The sequence below is a fragment of the Aythya ferina genome (genome assembly GCF_964211825.1).
Source record: "Aythya ferina genome assembly, chromosome: 1".
Classification (NCBI taxonomy): domain Eukaryota; kingdom Metazoa; phylum Chordata; class Aves; order Anseriformes; family Anatidae; genus Aythya; species Aythya ferina.
Window position 1 is genome coordinate 139,179,209 of NC_140296.1, and position 26,257 is coordinate 139,205,465.

At 37.6% G+C, this 26,257-nt stretch overlaps 1 protein-coding gene across 1 annotated transcript in view; it reads right to left on the reverse strand.

Moving 5' to 3' along the window:
• PIK3C2G (phosphatidylinositol-4-phosphate 3-kinase catalytic subunit type 2 gamma) overlaps positions 1-26,257 on the reverse strand; it is a 215,961-nt gene that overhangs the window by 146,414 nt on the left and 43,290 nt on the right. The window contains exons 10-13 of the mRNA XM_084526130.1: positions 19,950-19,983; positions 10,550-10,745; positions 6,742-6,864; positions 453-584 (exon numbers count right to left, since the gene is read on the reverse strand). Of these exons, the coding sequence (XP_084382256.1) occupies positions 453-584; positions 6,742-6,864; positions 10,550-10,745; positions 19,950-19,983 (485 nt within the window). The remainder of the gene's footprint in view (positions 1-452; positions 585-6,741; positions 6,865-10,549; positions 10,746-19,949; positions 19,984-26,257) is intronic.

Sequence of the window (26,257 nt, forward strand, 5' to 3'; positions counted from 1 at the left end):
GTTTTGAAAAAAAAGAGACTAAAAAAGAGGAGAAAACTTAAGTGGCCGGTAGACGGAAAGCTGATCACCACTAACTGTCTGACTGAGTAGAATGAAAGGAAAGCAAGAAAGGAAAGCAGACTGAAAACAAAACCAAAAGAAAACAACAACAAAAACCACCATGATTATGAACAAGAAGCTGTGCTGAGAAGGAATTTATAAAGCTGCAACATGGGTGCAGCAAAACCTTTCAACAGGCTTGAGGAATTTTACTGTGTTTAACCGTTATGCAAGCCAAGTTCAAAAAGAAGGTATTGAAAAGCTTATAGGTGGAGCTCTTATAGGCACATCAGGATCAGTTTACTGTAATCTAATCTGAAATTAGTGTTTTTCTTTCTGTATTCTTCCCAAATTGAGTGTAACCCTGTTCAGAAATGGTCTTTTCTCAAGCTACCCTACAAAAGCGAACTTACTCTTTTGGATACAATGGGGAGCATGTCCAAGCAAGCACCTCTGTGTTTTTAGAAGCACTGTTTACTCCGAGTAGTTTTATTGTCAGTATAGTTTCCCTTGGAAGAGCCTTTATTCGCAGAGGAAAGTTGATTCTAAACGAAAATCAAAAAAAAAGAAAAATAAAAAATTTAGCATTGTTACCACAATTGACATCTTTTCCTGTTTTTCTATATATTGACATATATTAAGCTATAAATTATGAGAGTGCAACTCTGAAGGAAAATGCAACTGATAGATCCTTTCAACACACCAGCTACATGTTTATAAATATTGCGAGACACTAACTTGGGTGATAGTACTTGAGAAGGGGCAAAGAATAATTCATTCACTTCACTGGTAACCACTAGAGCTGACAAAGGCAGGAAAAGCCTAGTTAAATTCTTGCTTAAGAATTATCTTATCAATCAATGAAGGGTTAATTCAGCATAAGTACCTCCCCTAAGGGTGAACTGTAAACCAATAATTAGTTATTTGCTGGCTTGTGTCTTCAAAGGAAAACAAAGCTTAAGAAACTAGAAGTTGTGCTCTGGGTAGGGTATGATAATAATTCCTGTGTTCACATGTGCTTCAGTGGAGTGATATTTTTCAAGCACAATCTAAAAGCAGATTTTGTCTTAACAGGAATGAATGATTCTTTTTTTTTTTAATGGAAAAAAAATCAGATATGAGTGTTTATCTCAACTTCATATTGAAGCAAAATTGATTGGTTGTTTAATTTGTATATATAGATTAAATGATTGACTTAAAAACATAACTTAGAGCAAGTCTAATAAATGAGAAACTTTCATGCTATATGGAAAAATCATGTTACTATCCAGACATGTGTAAATCTATTTTCTTTTTCCTGAAGAGAATGTCTATAGTGGATGGAGCCTTTCCAATTTTTTTTCCATGTTTATTCAGTAAAAACTTAAATTTCTCAAGGAGAAAATGAGATTAACTTTTTTTTTTTTTTGTATAAACAAAATCAATATAAGGGGCTAAAGGCTAATACAATTATTTTGCATTGACAGCATAAGCATTAAGAAAACGAAAGGTCTGCATAAAATTGAATTTAAAAAAAGAAGATAAATTTAAATAATACAGACTCCATTTAATTTTCACATATTCAATCTAAATGGCCAGAACAATACAGCTTTCAGCATTAAAAAAAAAAAAAGCATAGTCATGTAGTAAACAAATGTAGAAATTGTTATTTAAAAAGTATCAAAGCCTGAAAAGCATAAGGATTATGGGTAGCAAAAATATGACAAGGTAACAGTAAAATGTAAAATTAACATAAGATTTTTCTCCTACTTTTGTCACTCCACATCTGTCATAATTCTACTGGCTTCAGAAAAGTTTGCTTGAAAGCACTGAAGAGTTGAAAAAAAAACATTTGGTTTCAGCTGAAAGTCTCAAGCATGCTATATTTGCATGAGTGTCAGGATTTCACATGATCAATCCTAAACATTTTGGAAATTATTCAGATTTGCATACCTCTCTGAATTAAAAAAAAAAAAAAAAAAAAAAAGCAAGACAGCGATTTCCAACTCTTTGTAATTAACATGAATAGAATTGAGAAGCGATTCTAAATTGACTTCCCACATGTCCCTATTTATAGCTTTCAACTCTGCTTCCTGTCTCATGCCCCCTTCCTCACCCATAATTGGAAAAAAAAACTTATGGAAAACTATTACATGTCATGGATGGTTTGTTCTGCCTTTTTTCATTTAGAGGCCAAAAGCTCTGTCCATATTTCATAATACCTTTTGACAGTGTTACACAACGTTAAAGCATCATTAGTATTTTCTGTGATGAGAAACAAATAAAAGCCAAGACATGCATCATCTAATACAGAAATTTGATAGCACTCCCTGTGAATACGGAGAAATTAAAAAAACTGATAATATCCTTCTCCTTGCAGAAAGCAAATGCTTGTCAGAGACTCCCTAGGACACAATATATAGCACTACCAGACATACATGTATGCACACGGAAAAAGCAAAGCAAAAGTTAGGAATCCCAAGACTTAAACCATGGGCCAAAGATTAGCAAAATTTCCCTTCCAGTGGCATGTGATATACAGAGAAGGGGAGTATCTGTACCATTTAAGACTTTTTTTTTTTTTTTTTTTTTTTTTTTAAGACGTCTAAGCCTACCCTGTTAGTATTATACTTTCTGACTGCATGAGGCTGAGACAGAGATGACTCAGAGGAAACAGGAAATGGAAAAGCATGAATGAACAATTTCAGCAGTAGAGAAGAACAGAGAAGCTACTCACTGAGAAAGTGCTGTTTACAGATGTTAGATAAAGTTATACAGCTGTTTTCAAAGGCTAAGAACCTAACATCATAAGAGCACTCAACACTGAAGAGCTCTGGGGCACTCTGGTCTTTGCCCTGAGAAAGTATAAACAAGATAGACAAGCCAAACAAAATATGGGGAAAAAGGAAATCCAAAGCCAAGAAGGTGATGAATGGTAGGCTTAATGTTAATTCCATATTTCATGTCTGTAGGTTTAACATAAATTACTGAGGATGGAAAAAGAAAGGACGTGGTGGAATGAGGAGATTAAGAGCCAGTTAAGAAAAAAAGTAAGAAAATAATTGAGAGACCTAAGCCATTTAAAAACGAAGTTGATGAGAAAGTAGAGGGGGCAATTTTGGACTGTGCACATTATTAACTAGATAGTATCAGCCTGTTCAAACTTTGCACCAATGTGATACCATTTTTTCAAAGATAACACACACGTTCTAAAAGAAAAAATAGACTTCTAAAAAGAACAAAGACAAAAGACACAAATTGAGGCATCCTCCTTAAGTATCAAATCATTCCTACTTCTTCTGAGAACATTCTAAGAAGGACAAAAAATGATAAAAGACATCACCAAAAGATCATGTTCAAACACACACACACACACAAAAGAAACAACTACCAACTTCAGACAGTAATAGGTTAAAGCAGTGTAAAACACAAACTAAATACGTGAAAATCAGCAAATAAAACAAGCCTTATCTTTTATTGAAACACTCTTCCTAGATTCCAATTATCAAAACACTGCTCTCCATTTTCTTTTGCCTTGTTTATTCAGTCCTAATCAGGACTCATTTTGAATTTGCTAGTTTTATTTTTTGGCCTGATTGATGCCTAACTGTTCAGTGAATAGGTGACTTCCTAACGTAATGGAAGCTCTTCTTGGTAACCTTTTACCACATTCATTTTCAATGGCTGTGATCAACTGAAAATAGCTTATAGATTAGAATGAAAGTAGCACTTTAACAACTCAGGACAAGAAATCTTATAAGAAGGAAATCATCTTCTCTGTGAATTTCTGAACGTATTCCCTTCTGTTTCAGAAAGTGACTTTAAAGCTAAAATATAGTGAACACAGTTACAGTTTTAGTGATGCAGATTTCCTACAACAACAAATGGTGCCACTTGATGACGTATAAAAACCAATGGCAGCAATACTTACTTCATTAAAATATTCTATTCTTAATCCATTCCAGCTCAAATTCTTGCAAAAAAAGTGCTAATGAGTGTTTATATACATATATTTATTATATGAAATACAAACCAGCCTGTTCTTGAGTATGTTTTAATTTATGCTAGTTAGGCACATAACACATTCAATGCTAAAATGGCACCACCTCTACAGTTCCTCCTCTCTGTATGTTTCAGATTATTCTGAATATATAATCTGAATGATATATATATGTTACATGCCACATGCTACATGCTATATATAAAATGCAATTATAATCAGTATTCTGTCCAGTTTGGTGCTGTTTGTTGTTTCTCTTGTTTTGAGAGTTAGCAACACCAATAGCAAAAACACAATTTTCCATTATACAACTGTGATAACTATTTCACATTTAGTATAAATTAAAACCAAAACCACAAACATTTCCTTTCCTGTGCCTGTTGTCATACAGAAAAGATCTTGTCACCTTACTATCCTGATTAATATTTGGATACAGTTCCAAAGTCACACTGTATTAAGCACAACTCAGTACAGCTGTCAGCTCCCTTCTTTATGAAAAAAAAAAAAAAACATTTGATTTTGCTGTTAAGTGTTGTGTGAGTTTTAAAGTAAGAACATGTGTGTTATAAGCACCTGTTTCTGAATAAAATCTGCCCTGTCAAGCAAGCAATATTCTGGTGAATCAAAGACCAGGAGGGAAAACTCAAGATGTAAGACTATCGGCTGGCTTAAAGCACCCCATCTGACCTTTGCATTTTGGCTAAAAATAGCAGCTGTTTGCAAATCCAGTTCCAGATACAAGCTAAAACATACTAAAATCATGTCACATCTGACTGCCTAGATTCTCAGCTTGTGCTTCTGGATCTCATTAAGTCTAAGAAACCTTCCCTTACGATCTGAGGCTTACAGAAATCTAGGCTAACCATTTCTATGTGGAAAGGTGGAAGGAAACATGGAAAAACCTGCCAGACAGATATACATTTGTGGTTTTATAATTTGGAATTTGATTCAGATTTTGAAAATGATTTTTGAAACTCATGCAACAATAAAAAAAGTAAAAAGGTGCATTTGTGAACTAATACTACTAAGTTTCATGCAATTCTAGATCTTGTTTCTGGTGTTAAGAGCTTCTTACAAGTACCTATGAAAGAATTTGGTGTGCATGGTTACCTGTTTTTCCATTAAGCTCTTTGCTGGAATTGCAGACATTTAGTATGGATTTTGCAGAAGGAGAGGTTTAAACAGAAATAATGAAGCTTTCATCTGATTTCCTTGTGTTTTTACAGAAATGGAAGAAGAGCAGAGTTCCAGTCATGTCTGAAGAATTTATTTTTATTCTATTGCCTTGTATTTTGCTTTACAAGGAGGTTGTGTGTAACAGGCTTTCCAGAAAGGAATCAGCCACGTTTTAAAAGCCAAAAGTACTCATAAACAATATAGTCCTTCCTCTATATTTGAATTATATCTGTCCATATGTACCAAAACAAAGAATTTGACTAAAACATGGGTAAAAGTGAAAATTGCTACAGAGCAAATGGGAACAATCCAACTTTTTCAACACAAAGACAGCAGTTCGTTCCCAGTCATACAAAAGAGTAAGGGTTCAACACAAACTTTATGGACTCAACTGAGGTATCAAAGAAGATAGTAGGCCCCAAATTAACTATTTGCAGACATATTTCCAGACATATATATATATATGCAAATATGTCTGCAAATAGATGTATGCAGAAATGCACCCATTTTATTTCTTAACAGTAGGGCATTCATACTAAGCTTCTCTCATCTGTTCAGGAGTGTTGTGTAAGAAGGCAACAAAAACTATTAAGATAGAAATGCAATGGGTTTGATATAAAACTGTCCTGCTCCATTAGACCAGCTTAAAACTGATTAATATTTTAGAGGAAGGCAAAAAAAAAAAAGTAAATGGATTATACATTTTATATTCAATTATAATGTAACAAAGCACCTTTTAGATTAATTGTACTCTTTGTTCAATTACAATGTAATCAAGCTACTTTCAGATTTAGAATACAATGGCAATATAAAATATAAAAATTTTGAAAGACTAAATATAAAAATGTCATGCTCAGAAATCCAGAGAACGTTACCAAAATGTAAAAATATAAATAAACAAAAAGCCTACTTCTTTCCAACCTATTGCAAATATGCCTTTTGTCATTCCATTGCCTAAACTGAATGCTATTTAAGTTTGTGCCTTGCTTTTCAATTGAGTTATTTTCCTCAAAGCAGACAGGCACATGGCAGGCAATTGGCAGCCTTTATTCTAAAATTCTATTCTCTTAAACGAAAGGTCCTCAATTTAAAACCAGACTGCTTACATAAAAATCAACAGCCACGGTCCTTTCTAAACAAAGAATTAAAGAAATGTTACAATAAGTTCTCAAGCTGGATTGCATATCTATTTAGAGGTGGATCCAAAGTGCAAAGTCCTCACAAGAGAACCAAAATATAGGCTCTTGTACCTCCTTTCAGTTTCAGCATTTTCCCAAAGCCAGCAGTGCTGAACAAAAGCTATTCTCAGACCAGCTGAGTTTAGTTTATTCTCAGACCAGACTTAGCTTAGTGCTATTGCTCTTCCCTTTGCCTATCCCATTCCTTTCCCACTCCTACCTCCCTAAATTTCTCTGAATTCTGTGGGGTTTAATTTGCACAGAAGATACATAATAAAAATGTGGGCCTTTGTTCTGTTTTGTTTTAAATTAACATTCAGTTGGTAAAATCTTCAGAAAAGCATACATCAAACATGGACCAAAACTTACTTCTCATTCCACTCTGCCAGGAAAAAGAAGGATCTTTTAACTGGTATACGTTTGCAAATCTTCACTTGACATATTGTCTTCCCAGCGTAGGTCAGTGAACAGGAAAAAGAAAAAACTTTGTAACTACAAAGAGAAAAGGAAAAAAAGATTAACTGCAATGTAATATGTCCAGCACGGTTTACCATTGCTAAACAGTTCATAAAAGGCTAACTGTTCATTAGGGCTATCTGTTCATAAACTTGTGAGTGCCTGTTCTTATGTAGCAAGAGAATAAAAAATAAAGAATCTCATTTTAATGTTTTATTTTTAAAAATCTACACTTTAATGTTCAGAGTTCAAGAAAAGTCTTCAAGACACCTTAAATTCTGGTCCAGATTTTTGGCATTAACTTTTTTTTTTTTCTCCTCACTATTGCAGTCAATGCAGTTGCATAAATTGCATTATTGCAGTTTAGACATAAGGTTTGAAGTGTTTCAACTTGGTCATCATATAACTTCAGTCAGCAAACTATTTACACTTACTTTTTTCAATCTGTAATAACAACAACAACCACCAAAACAAAAAAAAAAAAAAAAAAAAAAAAAAACATAATACAACAGGGTAATAATTAAGGGAATCTATACATTTATTGCAGAAGAAGCATTAAAGACATCTGTGCTGGTATTTGTCACATACTTATCTGACTGGTTTCACAGTGTAATTCAGGTCTGCATCTACTTCTTGGTTTCATATTCTTCTTACTGAAATATTTATTTATTTATTTTTGGTCAAAATGAGAGGAATATTTTACAATCAACTAATGTTGTTAATTAGTCTTGTAACATCCAGATCCTCCTAAAATCCTAAAAAAATTGTCACACTCAGCTTTAGACCACATGCTGTATAAGAACGATGAACATGGGAAAGAAAATGGAGTCAAATCTGAAGAGCAAGTCTGAAGCACTTGCAGAGTCAAGCTTCCTGGCTTTGCCTTATTTACAAGCACTGTTGTTGATCTCTTCCAGAATGTTATAATAATTGTTAGAATTATTGTAGCAGATGTATTATTTTCTTTTTAATGTGTAGTACCTATGAGGTACCTATGCAAAGAAAGGAAAAAAATTCCAAGAGTAAGAAAAGCTTTTGCTCTTAAATATGGCATCTATTTTCGAGAGTCCAAAGGCTACAAACAATTGGAGTATAGTGAAGAAAATAATAGATTGTTTTACCATAAAGTGATTAAGCACTGCTGTTTAAACAGAATTATTGATACACAATATAGTGATATATCCCTGATTTACATACCCTAAGACCTAATCCTGGAAAGATTAATCTTTATGCAATGTTTAAGTTCAGAGTGCACATGCTTCAACATATATGTCTAAAATTGTTAGAGTGTCCAAAGGAGGGTAACAAAGATGGTAAAGGGTCTGGAGGGGAAGACATATCAGGAGTGGTTGGAGGACTTGGCTTGTTCAGCCTGGAGAAGAGCACACTGAGGAGAAGCCACACTGTGGTCTAGAACTTCCTCAAGAGAGAAATGGAGGGGCAGGCACTGAGCTCTGCTCTCTGCTGACAGAGACAGTACCAAGGGAACAGCATGGAGCTGCGACAGGAGAGGATCAGGACGGATATCGGGAAAAGTTTCTTCACTGAGAGGGTGGTGGGCGCTGGAACAGGCTCCCCAAGGAAGTAGTCACTACACTGAGCCTGCTGGAATTCAAGAAGTGTTTGGACAATGCTCTCAGACACATGACCTGTTTTATTTTGTTTGTTTTTGTGTGGTCCTTTGGTGACCCAGAACTTGGACACGATGATCCTTGTGGGTCCCTTCCAACTCAGATATTCCCTGATTATTTGTAGAATGTTTTGCCTAGGTATCCTCCCTATCAGTTCAAAGGCATGGCACTCTAGTCTTGTCCCAAAGATCATTTTATATCATCCTGAAATAGAGAAGTATTTGAATTTTGGGCTATAGAAACAAATGCAGCCAAAGCTGATGCTAGCAATATTATGCCATTGGCATCAAATAGGGAACATCTGCTTAGGTTCTAAATGAGACAAAAGAACAAACTGATAACAGAAACAAGAAGGAATTAAAATACCATAAAGAAAGGGTTGCAACATTATTCTGCAACTGGTAAGGTCTGTACCTATTTTTTCAAGGAGAACATTAAGACTGGAATAGAGAAATTGAGAGCATAAATATAGAAACTGATAAAGTGCCAACCCACAAAAGTGAGCTTGAGAGGAATTTGTTGAGACACTAAAATGATTCTGTAAAACAAAGGTAGGTCCCCCTCCCTTATCCCAAACAATTAGAGGAAAAGCTGTTTATTACATACTTGAATGTATGAAGAAACAATGAGAGACAGATAGTCAGAGATGTCTAAATTCTAACATTTATATTGTATATATTATATTTATGCAAATAAATGTACTAAAATAATGTTATGATCAGCAGCAAGATCATAAAATCTGACCTTCTGGAGAGGGAAAAACAAGTGCTGTGACATGGTCAGCATGAAATTATATAGTACAGAAATAACCATGAGGAATGTGGGTATGAAGTTAGTAAAAGTATCTGAGGAAAGTAGGTGACATGGACTGCAGTCTATGTTAAGAAATTCATGTTATGTATGAATATTGGAAAGACTGGAAGGGAAGATTAAGGAAGAACATAGATTCTCATTTTCATATGCTTGAACATAGTGTTCAAGACATCAGTGGCATTTTAGGCCATATGTAATTTCACATTTTTCTGGTAAAACATAAAATGCAAGGGGAATGTTATAACCATCTGCAATATCAGGATAGTGATTGTAGTTCTCCATTTATTACATTAACTAATGCAAATTCTCACAGATTTTTATTAAACTGCTAATTACAGCTAATGCTGTATAGTACACTCTTTTGCTCACAGTCTAATGCAAATGATCCCAGTTTTTTAATCAGTCATTTGGAATTCAAGGTAAAGTGGGAGCAAGGGGAAAGTACTAATAAAAACTTGGAGAACAGCATTTTCAGTCATAAAAATAATGTAACCAGACTGTAGTGATCTCCCCTCTGATTTTACTGGAGTGGTAAGAGGAGAACATCAGTTTTACATAGAGTAGAAAAAGCAGTTATTTGAAATGACAACTAATTTGAAAAAAAAAAAAAAAAGCTGAAAAGAATATTTCAATCAGCCTTTTACTGAAGTTGTGACCCTTTTTGATTTCCTCTGACAGGTGGATATACCAGGTATGCTTGGACCCATAAACTGTACTTATTTTAATCAACATCTATAAAGAGGATTGTCAATACGCATACCTTACTGAGTAATGTGGTTTGAATACACAATGAACAAAAATTGCTCATAAAGTCTCGTTCAGATTGGGTTTAACCAAGCACCCTCTGATTAACTTGGTAACCCTTCCAGTTACTTGTGCTGCAAAGGCCACACAAAGCCCCAAACCAAACTCTCTTGACATGCAATACACATACTCTCCTCTGTCCCTCTGAGCAAGCCAGTCACACAAGCATTTGTACAGATACCCATCAAGGTTGACATTCTGACTTTGCCTGTTAACATCCTTCCATACTGGTCAAGAGCAACCATGTAGGCCACCTCTTCCATTCTCCTTCTATCAATGGGGCCTGGAAGTCTCGTACTTACGTTGGTGCTTTTTATGCTAAAAGAGTAGTGGAGATGCACCCACTTAGTTTCTAATGTTAATACAGGAGAATCACCAAAGCAACAGAGGTAAGCTAGCACCCGTTAAAAATACGTGATTGTGAGAGATGAGACAACACCCTTATTGTGAACACTTGCTAGATCTCCTCCTACCTGTTCACCCACACTTCTGGTATGTTATGGGCAGCATAAACCGTAAAGCTGAGCTGGGAATCGAGACTGATGTCTGCACATGAAGGGTTTTTAGGTATGCTGGCAAGCTGGAAATCTGTTTCAAAGCTGCTGCTGTAAACATGGATGAGACGAGAGATGGCCATGGAGAGCTCAGTCACAGCAGCCTCCATTAATGCTAAGAGGAGAGAGAGAAATAAATAAAGGTTAGCAATAGGTCAGTTGTGATGAAGCATGTTTATCTTAAACCATCAGTTATGGCTTTAAAATGCTTCCTAATAAAATTTAATTAAAATGATATAACCTACCAACTGAAGCCAATTAGCCATCTGTGCTTCTGAAACCAGCCTTAGCTCATTTCTGGTGTATCATTAGCAGTCTTTCATTACAGTGCCTTCAAATTAAGGCATTTTCCAAGTACGCCTTTTAAACTACAGCAAGTTAGCGTGTGCCTCAGATACATCATTTCAGCCTGTTAATTTTTGTGCTGGAAGAATTTGTATTATGTAAGCATTTTGTAATTTATGCAACTAAGTAGTTGCTTATTTCAAGGGAAATAGCAATGCTGCTGTAGAATGAAGAAAAGGCACTGGTTAAATTTTAGGACTGTAAAGCTATTGCAAATACACATAAACAACTCACAAAATATATATAACATCAGCCACAATTAGACATGGTCAAGTATTGGTCATAACATTCCACAGACACTGAAAGATGTATCTACACAGTTACATCAAAAGCAGGCTGTCCACTCATTTACATTGCACCTTTATTTATGTTATTTCCTTTTGGCGTCAGCTCTGCAGTACTCTTTTTCTGCAATTACTGGCTTTTATTCACCTTCCCTCTCTCTGCATTTCTGGAGTTGCTGGGGACTGACTGATTGCCATTGTAAATTAAAATTCCCAGCCCCTGCAGCCTCCATCAAGTGAATGTAGATGGTACAAGCACTCTTATTTCTCAGGTAAGGGACAGTTTGAGGAAAGAAGTGTCAGAGCACATTGTATCATTCCAAGATCAGAAGGATTTGGCTCCCAGAAGGGTATCCAAAATTCTCCCTCTCCTCCCCTCTATCTCCCAAGTTTCTACATGAACAAGAACACACATTTATCACCTTTTGCCACAGTTCTCAACATACTCCCTCCACTTGTCAGGACACTGCAATCAGTAGCCATTTATTCGCCATGTAGTAGTATCTATTACCAAAAAACAAACAAACAAAAAAAAAGTCCCGGGAACAAGAAGCCTGACACTTATCTGCATTAGCTTTAAATATTTGGGATAGGAGCAAGTATCCTGACCAATATCAGCTACAGAGCTACAGACAGCATGATTCACTGAATTTATCTATCCCAGTTTCCTACTGGAAATGTCTCCAAACAAAATATCACTGGTCTGGAACTTTATTTCCCTTCTTTGATACCTTTGGCCTTTAAACTAGAGAATACTCAGGATTATTGAGTCACAAAATGCATGGCAAAAAGTCCAAAGGAATTGCATTTTATATCCATCTTCATTCTATAAAGAAGACATTTAAATTATATAACAATACAGACATACTCAACTTTGAAATAGTTCAATATATAGTAAAGTTTGCTACTGGAAATACTGACTGGAGTTACTGCACACATGAAGGACTGGCTAGAATAACACATATTCTCTGGTTGTAATCATCTTCCACATACATGAGCAGAATCATTTTAGAGACCAATCAATTAAGAAAACTCAGGCTTTTTACTCTGTTTTTTATACAGTTCTGTGCCTACCATATTTTTCTTATTTCTTTTTAATTATGCTCTCTACTATTTTCTCTATTTATAATCATTTTCCATAATTGCTCTACCTTTAGCTTTAATGCATTTTTCTATAGGATACTATATTATTCTGAAACCCAGTTCTCTTGGTTGCGCAATAAGATGTACACCTTCCAAACTAAATGTTTAATTTGCACTGAATTCTTTTACATTCCAAGGAATTCCCTATAGTCATATACATAAAACCTTTTTAAGAGGTCTAGAAGAGAACATCAGTGGATTTTTACCATAGCACAGTATTTACAGTGAGGAAAAACAGCTATTTAAAAGACTCCCTGACTCCAATCTGTTCAAAGAGACAGATAGGTAGAAGTAATGTAATAGCAAAGTCCTTGTTTATGCAAATTGGCCCTCTGAAGTGAATGATTGCCAAATACAACCTCTTCAGCATTTTCTCCAAAATGAGGGGCAACGGAGTTTGGAATCCTTATAAAACTTCCAGCTGTTTGCTGAATCATGCCCTTTGACCCTGCAGTTTATACAACCTGTATTCTATGCTATATGGCAATTATTCATGTTTTTTTCAAGAACAAGAGGAAATGTATCACATATCAACGAAGCCACAGAAAGAAGGAAATATTCCTTGCAGAAAGAAAAAATAATAATCGTGAAACATACACAATAAGGTAACGTGTAAACATTTTCCCTAATAGAAGATTTTCACAGGCTAGATGCCTATTGTTGTATCCAAACTCTCGTCCACTGGCCACATTTGCAGAGGAATGATTCTATCCAGCTACCTGAGAGACATAACTGAACATCAAATAGGTAAAAACAAAATCCCCCAAAACTGAGGGATAAAAGGAAAAACATAAGGAAAAACACATTTCATTACCTCATTTACTTGTTACATGCTTCATTTTGTCAGTGGTGAGGTGAAAAAGGTTTCCTGTGTCAGGGATCTGCTCGTCCTACAAGAGCTATGTGGCTAGACAGGGCAAGGTTAAAAGTCTTCACATAGTTACAGGCACTATCTGTGAGACACACACACAAACACCGGTGAAGGAAGCTGGGAAATTTTCTTTCTTTTCTGTTTCTCTCTTTCACCCAAGAATTTGCAGAATCTGTGCCCAACTGCGGAAACAGAGCCAGTTTGGAAGCAGGCTCTGGTGGGTGCTGCAGACTGGTTCTGTTGCTAAGATGGCATGAAAGGTGAAGACAGCAATGGGGCAATCAGTCTGACCACCAGCAAAAGGAGATGAATGAAATTTCAGCGTTATTTACATAATTAGTAGGAGATCCAGCATGATTCTTCTCATGAATACAGTTCCTCAAGTGTAAGCAAATGTCCAAGTATGACTTGGTCTGCAACTACAACATTTTTTTCCTACACGTGCTTTTTTACTTATCAGTTCTCAGTTTAAAACCACCCAGTGGTTTTTATGCCACAGTCAGCCCTTTCCCCACTCTTCACTCATTAAGCCTGATGGCAATTAGCTAAATTAGAGACAAACATCTTGGCTAGTCTGTAAGCGTCCATTATTCACAAGAGTTGGTCAGCACCTTTTCACTGTATTTTTATGAACTGCTGAATAGGATTTAATACACTAAGACTACACAGCCCATTCATGAAGCCAGAGAGCTTTACTGCTTTTAATGACTAATAAATCATAGATGAGAAAGGACTATAGCGTTTCGATAATTTACATAGCAAAGGCTGTAGGCAGATCTATAGCAGATCCAAAGTTTTAGGTATGCCCGAGTTTATTTTCCAAAAAGGTGTCCCATGCATAGTTAATCTCCAAGGGTATGATGAGTATACCACATCAAAAAGTGAATTGTGACTGAGATTAATAATCTCACAACTGAAGCCTCAATTTATTGCTGGTATGGATTTATTCAGCATCACCTTCTCACTGTTCCACTGTGGAAATGAGATGAAAACAAGGGAAGAGAATTTTAACGACAACTGCCAGATATGTTTATTTCTGACACATGCTCCTTGTACTTGAAGTTTGAAGGCATTAATTTCACTGTTGATGAGAAACAGAACAACCCATGCCATCCCTGAAAATGTAAATGAATATACCTGCATGTACTTTCAAGAGATAGTAAGCAATATACTAGCTTATTCCTTATTTAAAAAAAAAAAAAAAAAAAAAGTACTTTCTTTTTCTCAGTCCAGTTTTACAATTCACTTAAGATTTCAGTATCAGACCTTGCAACAGAGTAGGCACTTTGCTAGCAGATGACATCAACTTAATATATATTAAACATGCCCTGTCTGATTCTGTACACGTTTTCTCCAGGTAAGACACAACAAATACCTGGTTGAAAAGAATTTGAATGGAAGGCTTAAGATTCTTATCTTTAAGATTCTCAAAGATATTTTGGAGAACTTGATTTTGACATTACTCTTTCTCACTTATTTTGAGTGAAAGGCTCACCCTCAAGATTTAGCTGAGGTGCTAAGGAATATGAATTAGACTACTGTCAGAAGAAAATCACAGATCACAGAATCACAGAATCACAGAATTTTCTAGGTTGGAAGAGACCTCAAGGTCATCGAGTCCAACCTCCAACCTAACGCTAACAGCCCTCCACTAAACCATATCCCTAAGCTGTACATCTAAGCGTCTTTTGAAGACTTCCAGGGATGGTGACTCCACCACTTCCCTGGGCAGCCTGTTCCAATGCCTCACAACCCTTTCTGTAAAGAAGTTCTTCCTAACATCTAACCTAAAACTCCCCTGGCTCAACTTAAGCCCATTCCCCCTCGTCCTGTCACCAGGCACGTGGGAGAACAGGCCAACCCCCACCTCTCTACAGCCTCCTTTAAGGTATCTGTAAAGAGCAATAAGGTCACCCCTGAGCCTCCTCTTCTCCAGGCTGAACAAGCCCAGCTCCCTCAGCCGCTCCTCGTAGGACTTGTTCTCCAGGCCCCTCACCAGCTTCGTCGCCCTTCTCTGCACCCGCTCAAGCACCTCCATGTCCTTCTTGTAGCGAGGGGCCCAAAACTGAACACAGTACTCGAGGTGCGGCCTCACCAGAGCTGAGTACAGGGGGACGATCACCTCCCTAGCCCTGCTGGTCACGCTGTTCCTAATACAAGCCAGGATGCCGTTGGCCTTCTTGGCCACCTGAGCACACTGCTGGCTCATATTCAGCCGACTGTCCACCATCACTCCCAGGTCCTTCTCTGCCTGGCAGCTTTCCAACCATTCCTCTCCCAGCCTGTAGCTCTGCTTGGGGTTATTGCGCCCCAGGTGCAGGACCCGGCACTTGGCCTTGTTAAACTTCATGCAGTTGACCTCAGCCCATCGGTCTAGCCTATCCAGATCCTCCTGCAGAGCTTTCCTACCCTCAAGCAGATCGACACACGCACCTAACTTGGTGTCATCTGCGAACTTACTGAGGGTGCACTCGATGCCCTCGTCCAGATCATCGATGAAGATATTAAAGAGGACCGGCCCCAGCACCGAGCCCTGGGGGACGCCACTAGTGACTGGCCTCCAACTGGACTTGGCTCCATTCACCACGACTCTTTGGGCCCGGCTATCCAGCCAGTTTCTAACCCAACGAAGCGTGCGCCAGTCCAAGCCAAGAGCAGCCAGTTTCTTGAGGAGAATGCTGTGGGAGATGAATAATGATAATAATGAAATGAATAAGAAAAAGGCAAAACATGAAAAGGCTGCAATGCCAAAACTGACCAGCTGAAGTTTCCATGCACCAATATTTTTGGTGTTGTTTCCTCCTGTTAACTGAAGAATCCTGTGAATTATCTTTTGAAAGAAACTTAAAAATCTGCTGTTGTCCTAGTACTAGTACACAAAATGTTTTTGCAACTGTTTTGTTTTGTTTTGTTTTGTTTTGTTTTTGAGGACTGGGGGATTGTAGTTATACAAAAATTGGTCTTAGTTAACAGCTTGACTAAGCTGTCAGTCAACAACTTACAACTTGACAACTAGGTCTTAGTCAACAACTTGACTTTCAAGAAAACATATCAAGATGTAACACAGCAACAGCTTAAAATTAAAGAACCATGCTTAAAATTAAAAACAAAGCAGGAGAGGCTTGTGGAGATGAAATATATTCAATAAAAGCTCTTGACATTTTTCTATGCTCTGAAAACAAAAAGCGATCTTTCCAAAACAAAATTATAATGGCTTTGTCCCAGGGAAAGAAGGAAGGGTTTTCCATTTAATATAGGAAAGCTTTAAAATAAAGCTCCCATTTTCCTCCTTCCTCCTTTTTTTTTTTTTCTTATTTTTATTTTTCTTTGATAAATATTTTTATGACCAGATCTAGAAGTAACTATCAAATCCAAACTCAATCACTGATCTTTACACCCTCAAATGTAACGACAGCTTCATTTTGTTAAATATATCATCATCAAGGCATCTGTTTTCTACATTCACTCAAAAAGAGAAATTTCAGCAGTTCTGATAGAAAAGACTGTTGGATTCAATATCACCAGTTCATGGTGCATATTGGACTTTCAGGGATGGGCCCCAGAGAACTATGGATCAAGTTCCAAAAGCTGCTTATCATGTCTGATCTGGTGAAATCCTTGCCTGAAGTCACAAGGCTGTAGACAGTGTATAAACGTTCATTCATCAACTTTTGAGAAAGGCACACCAAGTGAATTTTATACCAGCATGCAGCCTTTTTCATACTCTAGATTGCAGTGAACCACAATGTTAAATCTCTATTAACTTGAATAATCTTATTCTTTATTTTCTGGGAAAACTATATACTGCAGAAAGGTGATAATGTCTCAGAATTAAGAAAAATAAACCACATTTAGCAGTCCAACATTAGTATTATTTTTCTGAGGACATCATATAGGGAACAGAACATGATCCATACTTACATGTAGCATGGATGAGTACTACTCTGTTCACAGCAATGGAATAATTTGGTCTACAGAGACAACACTGTTAATAGAACCAGTTATTGCAACACTAAATCAAGGCTTCAGATTTTGAATATACACTTTGACCTGAGTAGTCCATGGTGAATGACTTACATTAAACCTCTGTTAAACTTTTATTAAAGAGAAAAAATAAAGCTGTTTCTAAATAAATTAATAAGTAAAACTTTCACTTTGATATTATCTTATATCCTTTTCTCTTTTGTGGGAGTGAGAAGCTATAATGGAGAGAAGCAAAGCACCATTTGGCAGTCTTTTATGATACTTGAGGTAATAACTGTCACTTGGGGGAAGGAGGAAAACAGCAAAAAATATTAGCTGAAGTAACTGATTATTGCTCCTGCTGTTTGAGTTTGATCCTGCTTTCTTGAAGATAAGCATGAACACAAAAAAGAAACAGAAAAGAACAGCACAAATGGGAAATGTAGCCTGTCCTCTCAACTGTCAGTGCTGACTTCATTTGCAATTGTGCTGCAAAAAACATGCTTTTTAACTTCTCCTAGGTCTGGAAAAAACTGCCCTAGGTTAAGATGGTGATTTTACTTTACTTTTGACTTACAGGCTTGCAAATTTTTTCATGCATGCCATTTAGCCAGCTAAGCATAATGAAGTAAAAAGAGGGCAGGGAGCCAATGAGGTGGAAAAAAGAAACACTGGTAGTTTCACCTGGAATGCAGGTCTTACCTTCCAAGTGATTTTTACTTTTAGCCTCAGCAGGTGAAAATACCATCTGAATTCCTCTCAGGCTCAGTATCCTCAGGATGGGAGACCCCATGGTATTATCATGAAGGTGAGCACTGAGGTGTTTGTGACTGAAGAAAGCTCTTGATCCCCAAAAGAACAGATGTGTGTAATGCTTTTATCCACTTCCTGGGCATGAGTTCTAGGTTCCAGCAGATCAGTTTTGGGCATTGCTCTTTTACTTTTTTTTTTTTTTTTTTTTTTTAAATCAAACATAACCTTAATAACAGGCTTCGATATGAGATCTAGACTTTTTTGTTTTAACATGTTTGCCTAGCTTTAAATATTTTGCTGTCTTTTAGAAGTTTATTTAGTAGGTCTAGATGTAATGCACAGTGTGTTAATACATACATGAAATGTATATCAGTGCATGTAAATGAATTTTTGATTACCCTGGAAAACTTTGAATGTAGTCTTCTACACAGAATTACTAATGGCCTGGCAAGTTCTGACTTGCAATCAGTAAGTTGCAGTTTCTAATATTACATTACCAAAAGGATCCTACAATTGTTATGAAATTCAGGCGTGCCGAGAACAAACAGTAGTATAAGTATTTGCAGTTAAAAGTTTCCTGGCATAAATAAATAGGTGCAGAAAAGTAGAGTAAAAAGCTGAGAGATTCCTTTGCTTATACTCAAGAAATCAGATTTTCCTTGAGGAAGCTGCTGATTTGGTGAAGCCCAATCTTGAAAATATCATTAAGTACAGGAATGCTTTAACTCCTTTCCAGACAGGTTTTCTGGAACAGTGGGTGATTTCCAAGGTAGATGTTGATTAGTAACTATTAATTCCTTTTTGTATTCAACCATTTTTTTCCATTAGTAATGTTTAAGGGATAAATGACTATATCCAAGAGAAAATAATCATATAAACTCCTTACCATCCAGCTGCTCCCTTCCACACCTGCATGTTCTCCCCATACTCCCCTGGTCCCCTTGCTGCTTAGCTTTTCTTAGCAGTTTACAAATAGAATTGCTGTTTCTTTGTTTGCTGTTTGTGAAACTGAATAATGGTGAAACAACAAGCCTGGCATTTGGAGTCCTTCGTTTAAATCACATCTGTGTTTGAAATGCTGCTGCAATCTTTGTGGTTGGTTCACCTCTTTACCTCTCTGGGCAAATTGCAACAAGAGCAGCTAAAAGAGGGAATGAGAAAAAGTACATCTTAAATGGACACTTTTTTCCTCAAACAAAACAGACAGACGGCCATTCTGCAGCACACCTTGTCTCATCCTGAAATGCAGACGGCTGCCCCTTTGAGAGTGTCAGCGTAGTGCTCTGGTTACAGGATGCAGGCAGCCACGATGGGGTAGGGCAGGACCTGAGCCCAGGAGGTGTCACCGCAGGGAACCCAACACAGACATTCATAAGAGGACAGACTCCTGCTCATCCCTTAGCCTGGGAGCAGCTCTGTAGTAATGCTAACAGTACTGAGGCAGTGATGCTAAGTGGATTTTATCTGAGGGATTAAATAAGGTAGGGTATATCATTTTGTCCATTACTGTTAATTAACCTACTTTTATGACAGTATATCATGCCAGACAACACTGTTTACACAATGAAAGATGACAAAGAACTGAAGCTTAAGGAAGGAGGAATGAAAATTACTCGAGTTGAGGAGAAAAGCCACGCACAAAATTATTTTTTCAGGCTTTTAGGAAGTTCCTTATTTTCTCTTTTCTCTACATAAATAGTCAGGGTTAAGAAGAGCTAATAAAAATAACATTGTCATCACTACTATGATCACCACTAACTATAATATGTTCTTTCATCTGGGAAATGCTATGTTTCATTTATATTTTTGTATCACTTAAATTTGTATTTAGCATAATTACCATGTAACTGAATACATAAACATCTGCAACATGCAAACTAAAACAGTTCACTAATACAAACAAACAGCAAAACATGTATTTTCTGATGACATCTTGAATTTTTAAAAAATAACACTTTACCTTTGTCTGGTGTTTCCACACATTGAAGTGTATTCTGGAAAGATAAAACCCAAGGGAAAAAGTAATCAGTTACTTCAGAAAAGAACAGATAGCACATAAAATGGTGTTAGGGACAGTACTCATGGGAAATAAAGTTGTTTGGGGTGAAAAAGGGGAATGTTGTTATGACAATACTGGTCATGACTGATGACCAGTATTACTTACCTACCTTCCATCTCTAGCCCCTGCTCCCTCTAGCAGCTCAGACAAGTTGCTCAGGATGGGATTTCTGGCAGTATTTAAGAACGTCAAAATACAAAGAAGCACTTAATCTGCATTTAAGGTGCATACACATCTTCAGCCTTTGCATTGGTTTTCTAGAGATAAGAAAACCCCATCCATTCTTTTGCATATCTTGTATAGACAAATACCACAACACCTCGGCCTGCTCAGCCAGGTTTTTGGCCTCCTCTCCAAGCTGAGGAACACCAACTTCCTGCTCAGGGAGCCTATAGGCTGTTTTCCTGCAACAAATCAGCACAAACAGCTATGCCTTCAAAGGCCTTCAAGCAGACAGCTAACTAGGATTGACCAACAGGAAATACCAGGCACAGTGATCCACGGGCCATTTAGGCCCTGGCTGCCTAACCATAGCTCTTGATGCCTAACATCCAGGGCAGTACCTGGATTCTCGCTTCAGGTGCCCCAGTGCTGTGGATGGGAACTGCTGGGTGCTTATAGCCTCTGAAAGGTCAGGTAAGTTATGTAGCCTGAAATGTCCAGGCTAACTTTAAAGATTTTATTTTTATTTATTTATTTATTTATTTTTAAAGCTGATCTACTAAATTCCCAAGTCCAATAGCTGCCACAGTCAGGCCTCGCTCCAGGCTTCTCAGACACTGGGTAAAAATAAAAGTTGCTACAGTGCACGTACTTGCCTCTCCATATAAGAAAATCTGCTGGCAGGACGTGGAGCTCAGCACCAAGCCAGCTTCAGCTCAAAAGCTTCCCCTGCTGGCAGCACAGTCAGCCCTATTTTTGTCTGGCTCCTACATCAGACTCTCATTTACCAAGGTGACATAGAAATATGTTAACTGAGGTGTGACTCAACCAGAGAGTCTGTCAAGGTAATTTGGTGCTTCAGTATGCCCACGGCTTGCACTATAAACCCATGTCCCCGCAAGGTTTATTATCCTTTACAGTCATTAATCCCTCTGCAACAGGTTGAGGATGCTACATATTAATACACATGTATTCAGCAAGAGGCATCTTAAAAATGGCATTTCATGTGGATGTGACATATGAAGTGCAATGCTCAAAGTATATCATCCCTCAGGTACCCATCTTGGAGTTGTCAGCAGTTGTCTGGTAAATATGAAGAGGTCCTCTTTAATATCTTCATCGATGATCTGGACGAGGGCATCGAGTGCACCCTCAGTAAGTTCGCAGATGACACCAAGTTAGGTGCGTGTGTCGATCTGCTTGAGGGTAGGAAAGCTCTGCAGGAGGATCTGGATAGGCTGGACCGATGGGCTGAGGTCAACTGCATGAAGTTTAACAAGGCCAAGTGCCGGGTCCTGCACCTGGGGCGCAATAACCCCAAGCAGAGCTACAGGCTGGGAGAGGAATGGTTGGAAAGCTGCCAGGCAGAGAAGGACCTGGGAGTGATGGTGGACAGTCGGCTGAATATGAGCCAGCAGTGTGCTCAGGTGGCCAAGAAGGCCAACGGCATCCTGGCTTGTATTAGGAACAGCGTGACCAGCAGGGCTAGGGAGGTGATCGTCCCCCTGTACTCAGCTCTGGTGAGGCCGCACCTCGAGTACTGTGTTCAGTTTTGGGCCCCTCGCTACAAGAAGGACATCGAGGTGCTTGAGCGGGTGCAGAGAAGGGCGACGAAGCTGGTGAGGGGCCTGGAGAACAAGTCCTACGAGGAGCGGCTGAGGGAGCTGGGCTTGTTCAGCCTGGAGAAGAGGAGGCTCAGGGGTGACCTTATTGCTCTTTACAGATACCTTAAAGGAGGCTGTAGAGAGGTGGGGGTTGGCCTGTTCTCCCACGTGCGTGGTGACAGGACGAGGGGGAATGGGCTTAAGTTGAGCCAGGGGAGTTTTAGGTTAGATGTTAGGAAGAACTTCTTTACAGAAAGGGTTGTGAGGCATTGGAACAGGCTGCCCAGGGAAGTGGTGGAGTCACCATCCCTGGAAGTCTTCAAAAGACGCTTAGATGTACAGCTTAGGGATATGGTTTAGTGGAGGGCTGTTAGCGTTAGGTTGGAGGTTGGACTCGATGACCTTGAGGTCTCTTCCAACCTAGAAAATTCTGTGATTCTGTGATTCTGTGAGTCAAATGCTTACTTGAGGGGAGAAAAGCAACCTCTGTGTTGAGAAATATGTTTTCACAATCTTTATATGCAGCAAGACAAATGGGAATGGGGACCTTTGTTCAATTCTCTCAGATTTTGGAAAGTAAACAACCTTTTGGAACAGCACTTATAATTTCAACACAGTGTAGCCCATTTAACATACAGTGGATTAGTGCCTGTTCTGGCAGGATTTGATCTCATAGGACTTTTTGTAAGCTGCTGTAAGAAGGGAAGAAAAAGGAGAGATGAAAAATGTTAATTGTACAGCAGGCCCAGTATTTCCCCTGAACGGATTTTAAACTCCCAGGGTTAGATTGGTTAGAGACTGAATGAATCACCTTTATAAAGAGACACAATCAGTTAAGAAGAAACTATCACTTGTTCCAGTTGCTTTCATAACATCTTAGTCTTAGCCATACTGGAGGAATTCATAGTACTGGCAGTGAGGCAGTAAGAGGGCAATAAGTATAGTTTAATTGAACACAAATTTGAAGAAAGTTTGTGTTTTTTTTTTTTTTTTGTTTTGTTTTTGTTTTTTGTTTTTTGTTTTGTTTTGTTTTGTTTTGTTTTGTTTTTTTGCTTTTCCCCAAAAAATGAAAAAATAGAAACAGTGTTTTTTGTTGTTGTTGTTGTTTTTAAAGTAAGCAAGCACCCATGTACAGATATGTATACCTGCACATATCAAATAGCAAATGTGTATTGCATCTTATGTAATTTACATTGGAAGGAGTAAGCAGTAGTTTCCCTGATACATTATATGCACACAGAGCTTGCCAAATGAAAATGTTAAAAGGCATTCCAAACAAAATCATACCATACATTACACTAAAGCATCATGAAAACATGGTGAAAAGTCAATTAGAACTTTTCTTCTGGCATTTTGCCCTTACCCAGACTGTAATGCTGCAGTATTTGAGATGTGACAGGTAGCCTCAAATTTCATTTCAGTTGTGGTGCAAGTTACTTGCTTGTCTGAGAAAAGACTGATCCTTGTAGCAGTTAGGCACCCTTCCTGTCTTCCACCCTAACAAAAAGTCTTTGGGATACTGTGTTGATGAGCATAATAGAAACACAAAGCAGATTGACAGGATAGACTAATACGGCAAGATTTAATCACTTGACCAGGATTTGTAACTCACATTAAATACCCCTACACTTCAGTGTGAGATTGACTTGAAAAGGGATTGGAGGAGTTGGTACTCCATAAAGCATCCAACCAGAGTACTAATTCTGGCTGCATATGTTGATACAGAAGAGAAGTGGTTTGTATAAAACCAGTTTATGTTTGTATAAATATTTGTAAACATGAGTAAAATCTGATTTGTTTTATATATATATATATATACTATTCTATGTATAATGTAGTTTTATATAATGTGTAATCTCTGTTTTCATAAAATTGAGCTGCATTTGAGTTATAGAACATGCAGAAATATACTTTACTGACTTATGACATTTATACTTCTGTGGCTGCTGAGCAAGATGAGGCTCTTCATAGACTCAGACCTGAACTTTTTACAGATTGCCAGTCTAATAGACTATCCTAGCACTTATTTCTCAGATGAGTAAGAAGCATATAGCAGCAGCATATGCTGGTGCAGCAGCAGTTCAACTCCCCTCCCTCAGTTTGTTTCAAGTCAGCTGTTAGTCAGGTTTGCTTCACCAGGTAAGGGACTAAGGGGAGACGGGTGTCAGTCAAGGTCGTAGACAGACTTTATAGGAAGGTTTCAAGGGACAGGCAAAAAGTTCAACTAACAAAGCCTGAAAGGAAATGTTAGAAGAACAAAGAACTCAATATCTTAAAACTGTATTTCTTTCAAAAAAAAAAATAAAAAAAATGGTAACAATCTAGTCAGTATTCTTCAACCGAAGCGTGAAGACAAGCAGCTTCTTATGGGAATATTAGGACAGAAAAGTATTTTAAGACTAGTGATAAAACATTCAACTTTAACATTCAAAAGAGTGTATTTAAGAACAGTATCATTTCTCTCACTACAGATGAGCAAACACAATCATTATCATGACCACCATCACTTAACATTTTTACTCTCTGGAAATTCTAGCCAGGACCAGCACTCTGCTATTCTAGAGAATGTACATATAGATAAAGAAAGGCGTTCCTTTCTCTGAAGAGCTCATAACTGAAATAGATAGAAGACAGAAAAAGGAAAGAGTATTACTCCATCTATACAAGGAAGTACATGGAAATTGGTTCAGTAGAACCTCGATATATTGGAGACAGTCTATAAAGCAGAGCTGGAAATTCCCCAGCATTGGACACATGCTATGGAATGAGCAAGGGCAAGCTGGAAACCCTTGGAGCAGGTTTTATTTTATTTTTATTCATTTTACACAACAGAATAGATCAGCTCATAATTCAATTATTTGCCTAATAATAACAATCAGTTCGTCACTAATTTTAGAACAGTCTTTGCATGACAGTGACTCAGAAGAAAAGCAGAAGCTAACATGATCAACAGAAACATTAAACTTGAGAAAGATGACCTGCACTCTTAGTTTTTTATCGCATTACCTTATTCTTCATGTAATGACAGGCGGGACAAGCAATACTAACTGGGCTGCAAATCTGTCTCTTTGACCACTATATCTGTCTGTTGGAATTCACTGAAAATGGACTTAGGGATACTCAGTAAATATAAGCGAGTCGGAAGAGGCGGTTTACATGTTGGATTCACAGAGCTGACCTGAACACAAAAAGAGAAAATACACTAAAACAATTCCCATTCATTCCAACATAAATGTTTTAATAAATTAGTCCTAGTATTTTACTTCTGCTCTAATTCCTTCCTAAAGGAGACTATCTTCTGTTACTCCTTTCTATCTGTTTACAGGAGCAAGCTCTTTATCCACCTCTTAAATATTCTGGGTTGACAAAATACTTTTCTCAAGGGGAAGGTATTGATCTGCCTGACATCTCAGAGGACAACCTGAGGTTTAAATGAAAAGCAGGCCTTGTTGTTACTTTTATCTTTCTCTACTGTATTTGCCCTCTAATACAAAAAAAAACCCTCTTAAATGGAGATACTCTCATTTCCATTTGAATCAGTGGCATGCCAGATAAAATGTGCACTGTTACAAACATGTTTATGCTGTTAGTTAACCAGAATAGTGATTTATAATAATTGACACTGCAGCAGACACAAAAAGATTTAGGATGCTACACAGACAAGATTTACAGTGAACCATGACCTGGAAAGAAAGCAGGGGAGTACGCTTAAGTGAATCAGCTGGTCAGCTCTGAGCAACATCATCAAAACAGAGCTATGTTTTTTCTTGCAGCTTGTTCCTTAACAATACTTACCAGCTTTTCATCTTGAGAAAACATTCAGTACTCTACCCTTCAGAGAGAAAGCACCCACGTAACTAATTCTAGAAGGGCACAGCTGGTTCTGTCCAGGACCATGCTCAATATCTGCTCTGCGAGCTCTAGTGTCCCCTGTTCCAGAAACATATAGCTTTACTTACAACCCAGATCTGCAGAAAACCATCACAGATACTCTAGAGTTTATTTGCTTGGGTGCTGTACTGGAAGCTACTGCTCCACTCTATCCCCACCTCAACGTATGAGAGGAATGAACAAAGGCATAGATTAAAGGTATTTTGTGAGCATCACTCAAATCACTTCAACTAATACACTGTTTTTTGGCAAGTCTTCTCACCTCTTAGTGAGAACCTTGCCCCTGTAAAATGATGAGCATTTAAGGGTTTGAACCTGTCAAGTGTAAGTGCATATGAATGACAGGATAATTAATTTGCTGTATGTCACTCCTATGACATGAGAAAGGTTATAAAATGAATTGTTAGCTTTCTCCAGTCTTATGTATGGGACCTCAAACTGTCTATCAGGAATAATTAAATTCCTTTTATGTAGTTAGGCATGTTTAATTAACATTCACCAATTAACCCATTTAACATTAGATAGCCCAGTGTTTACTTTTCTGTCCCAGGT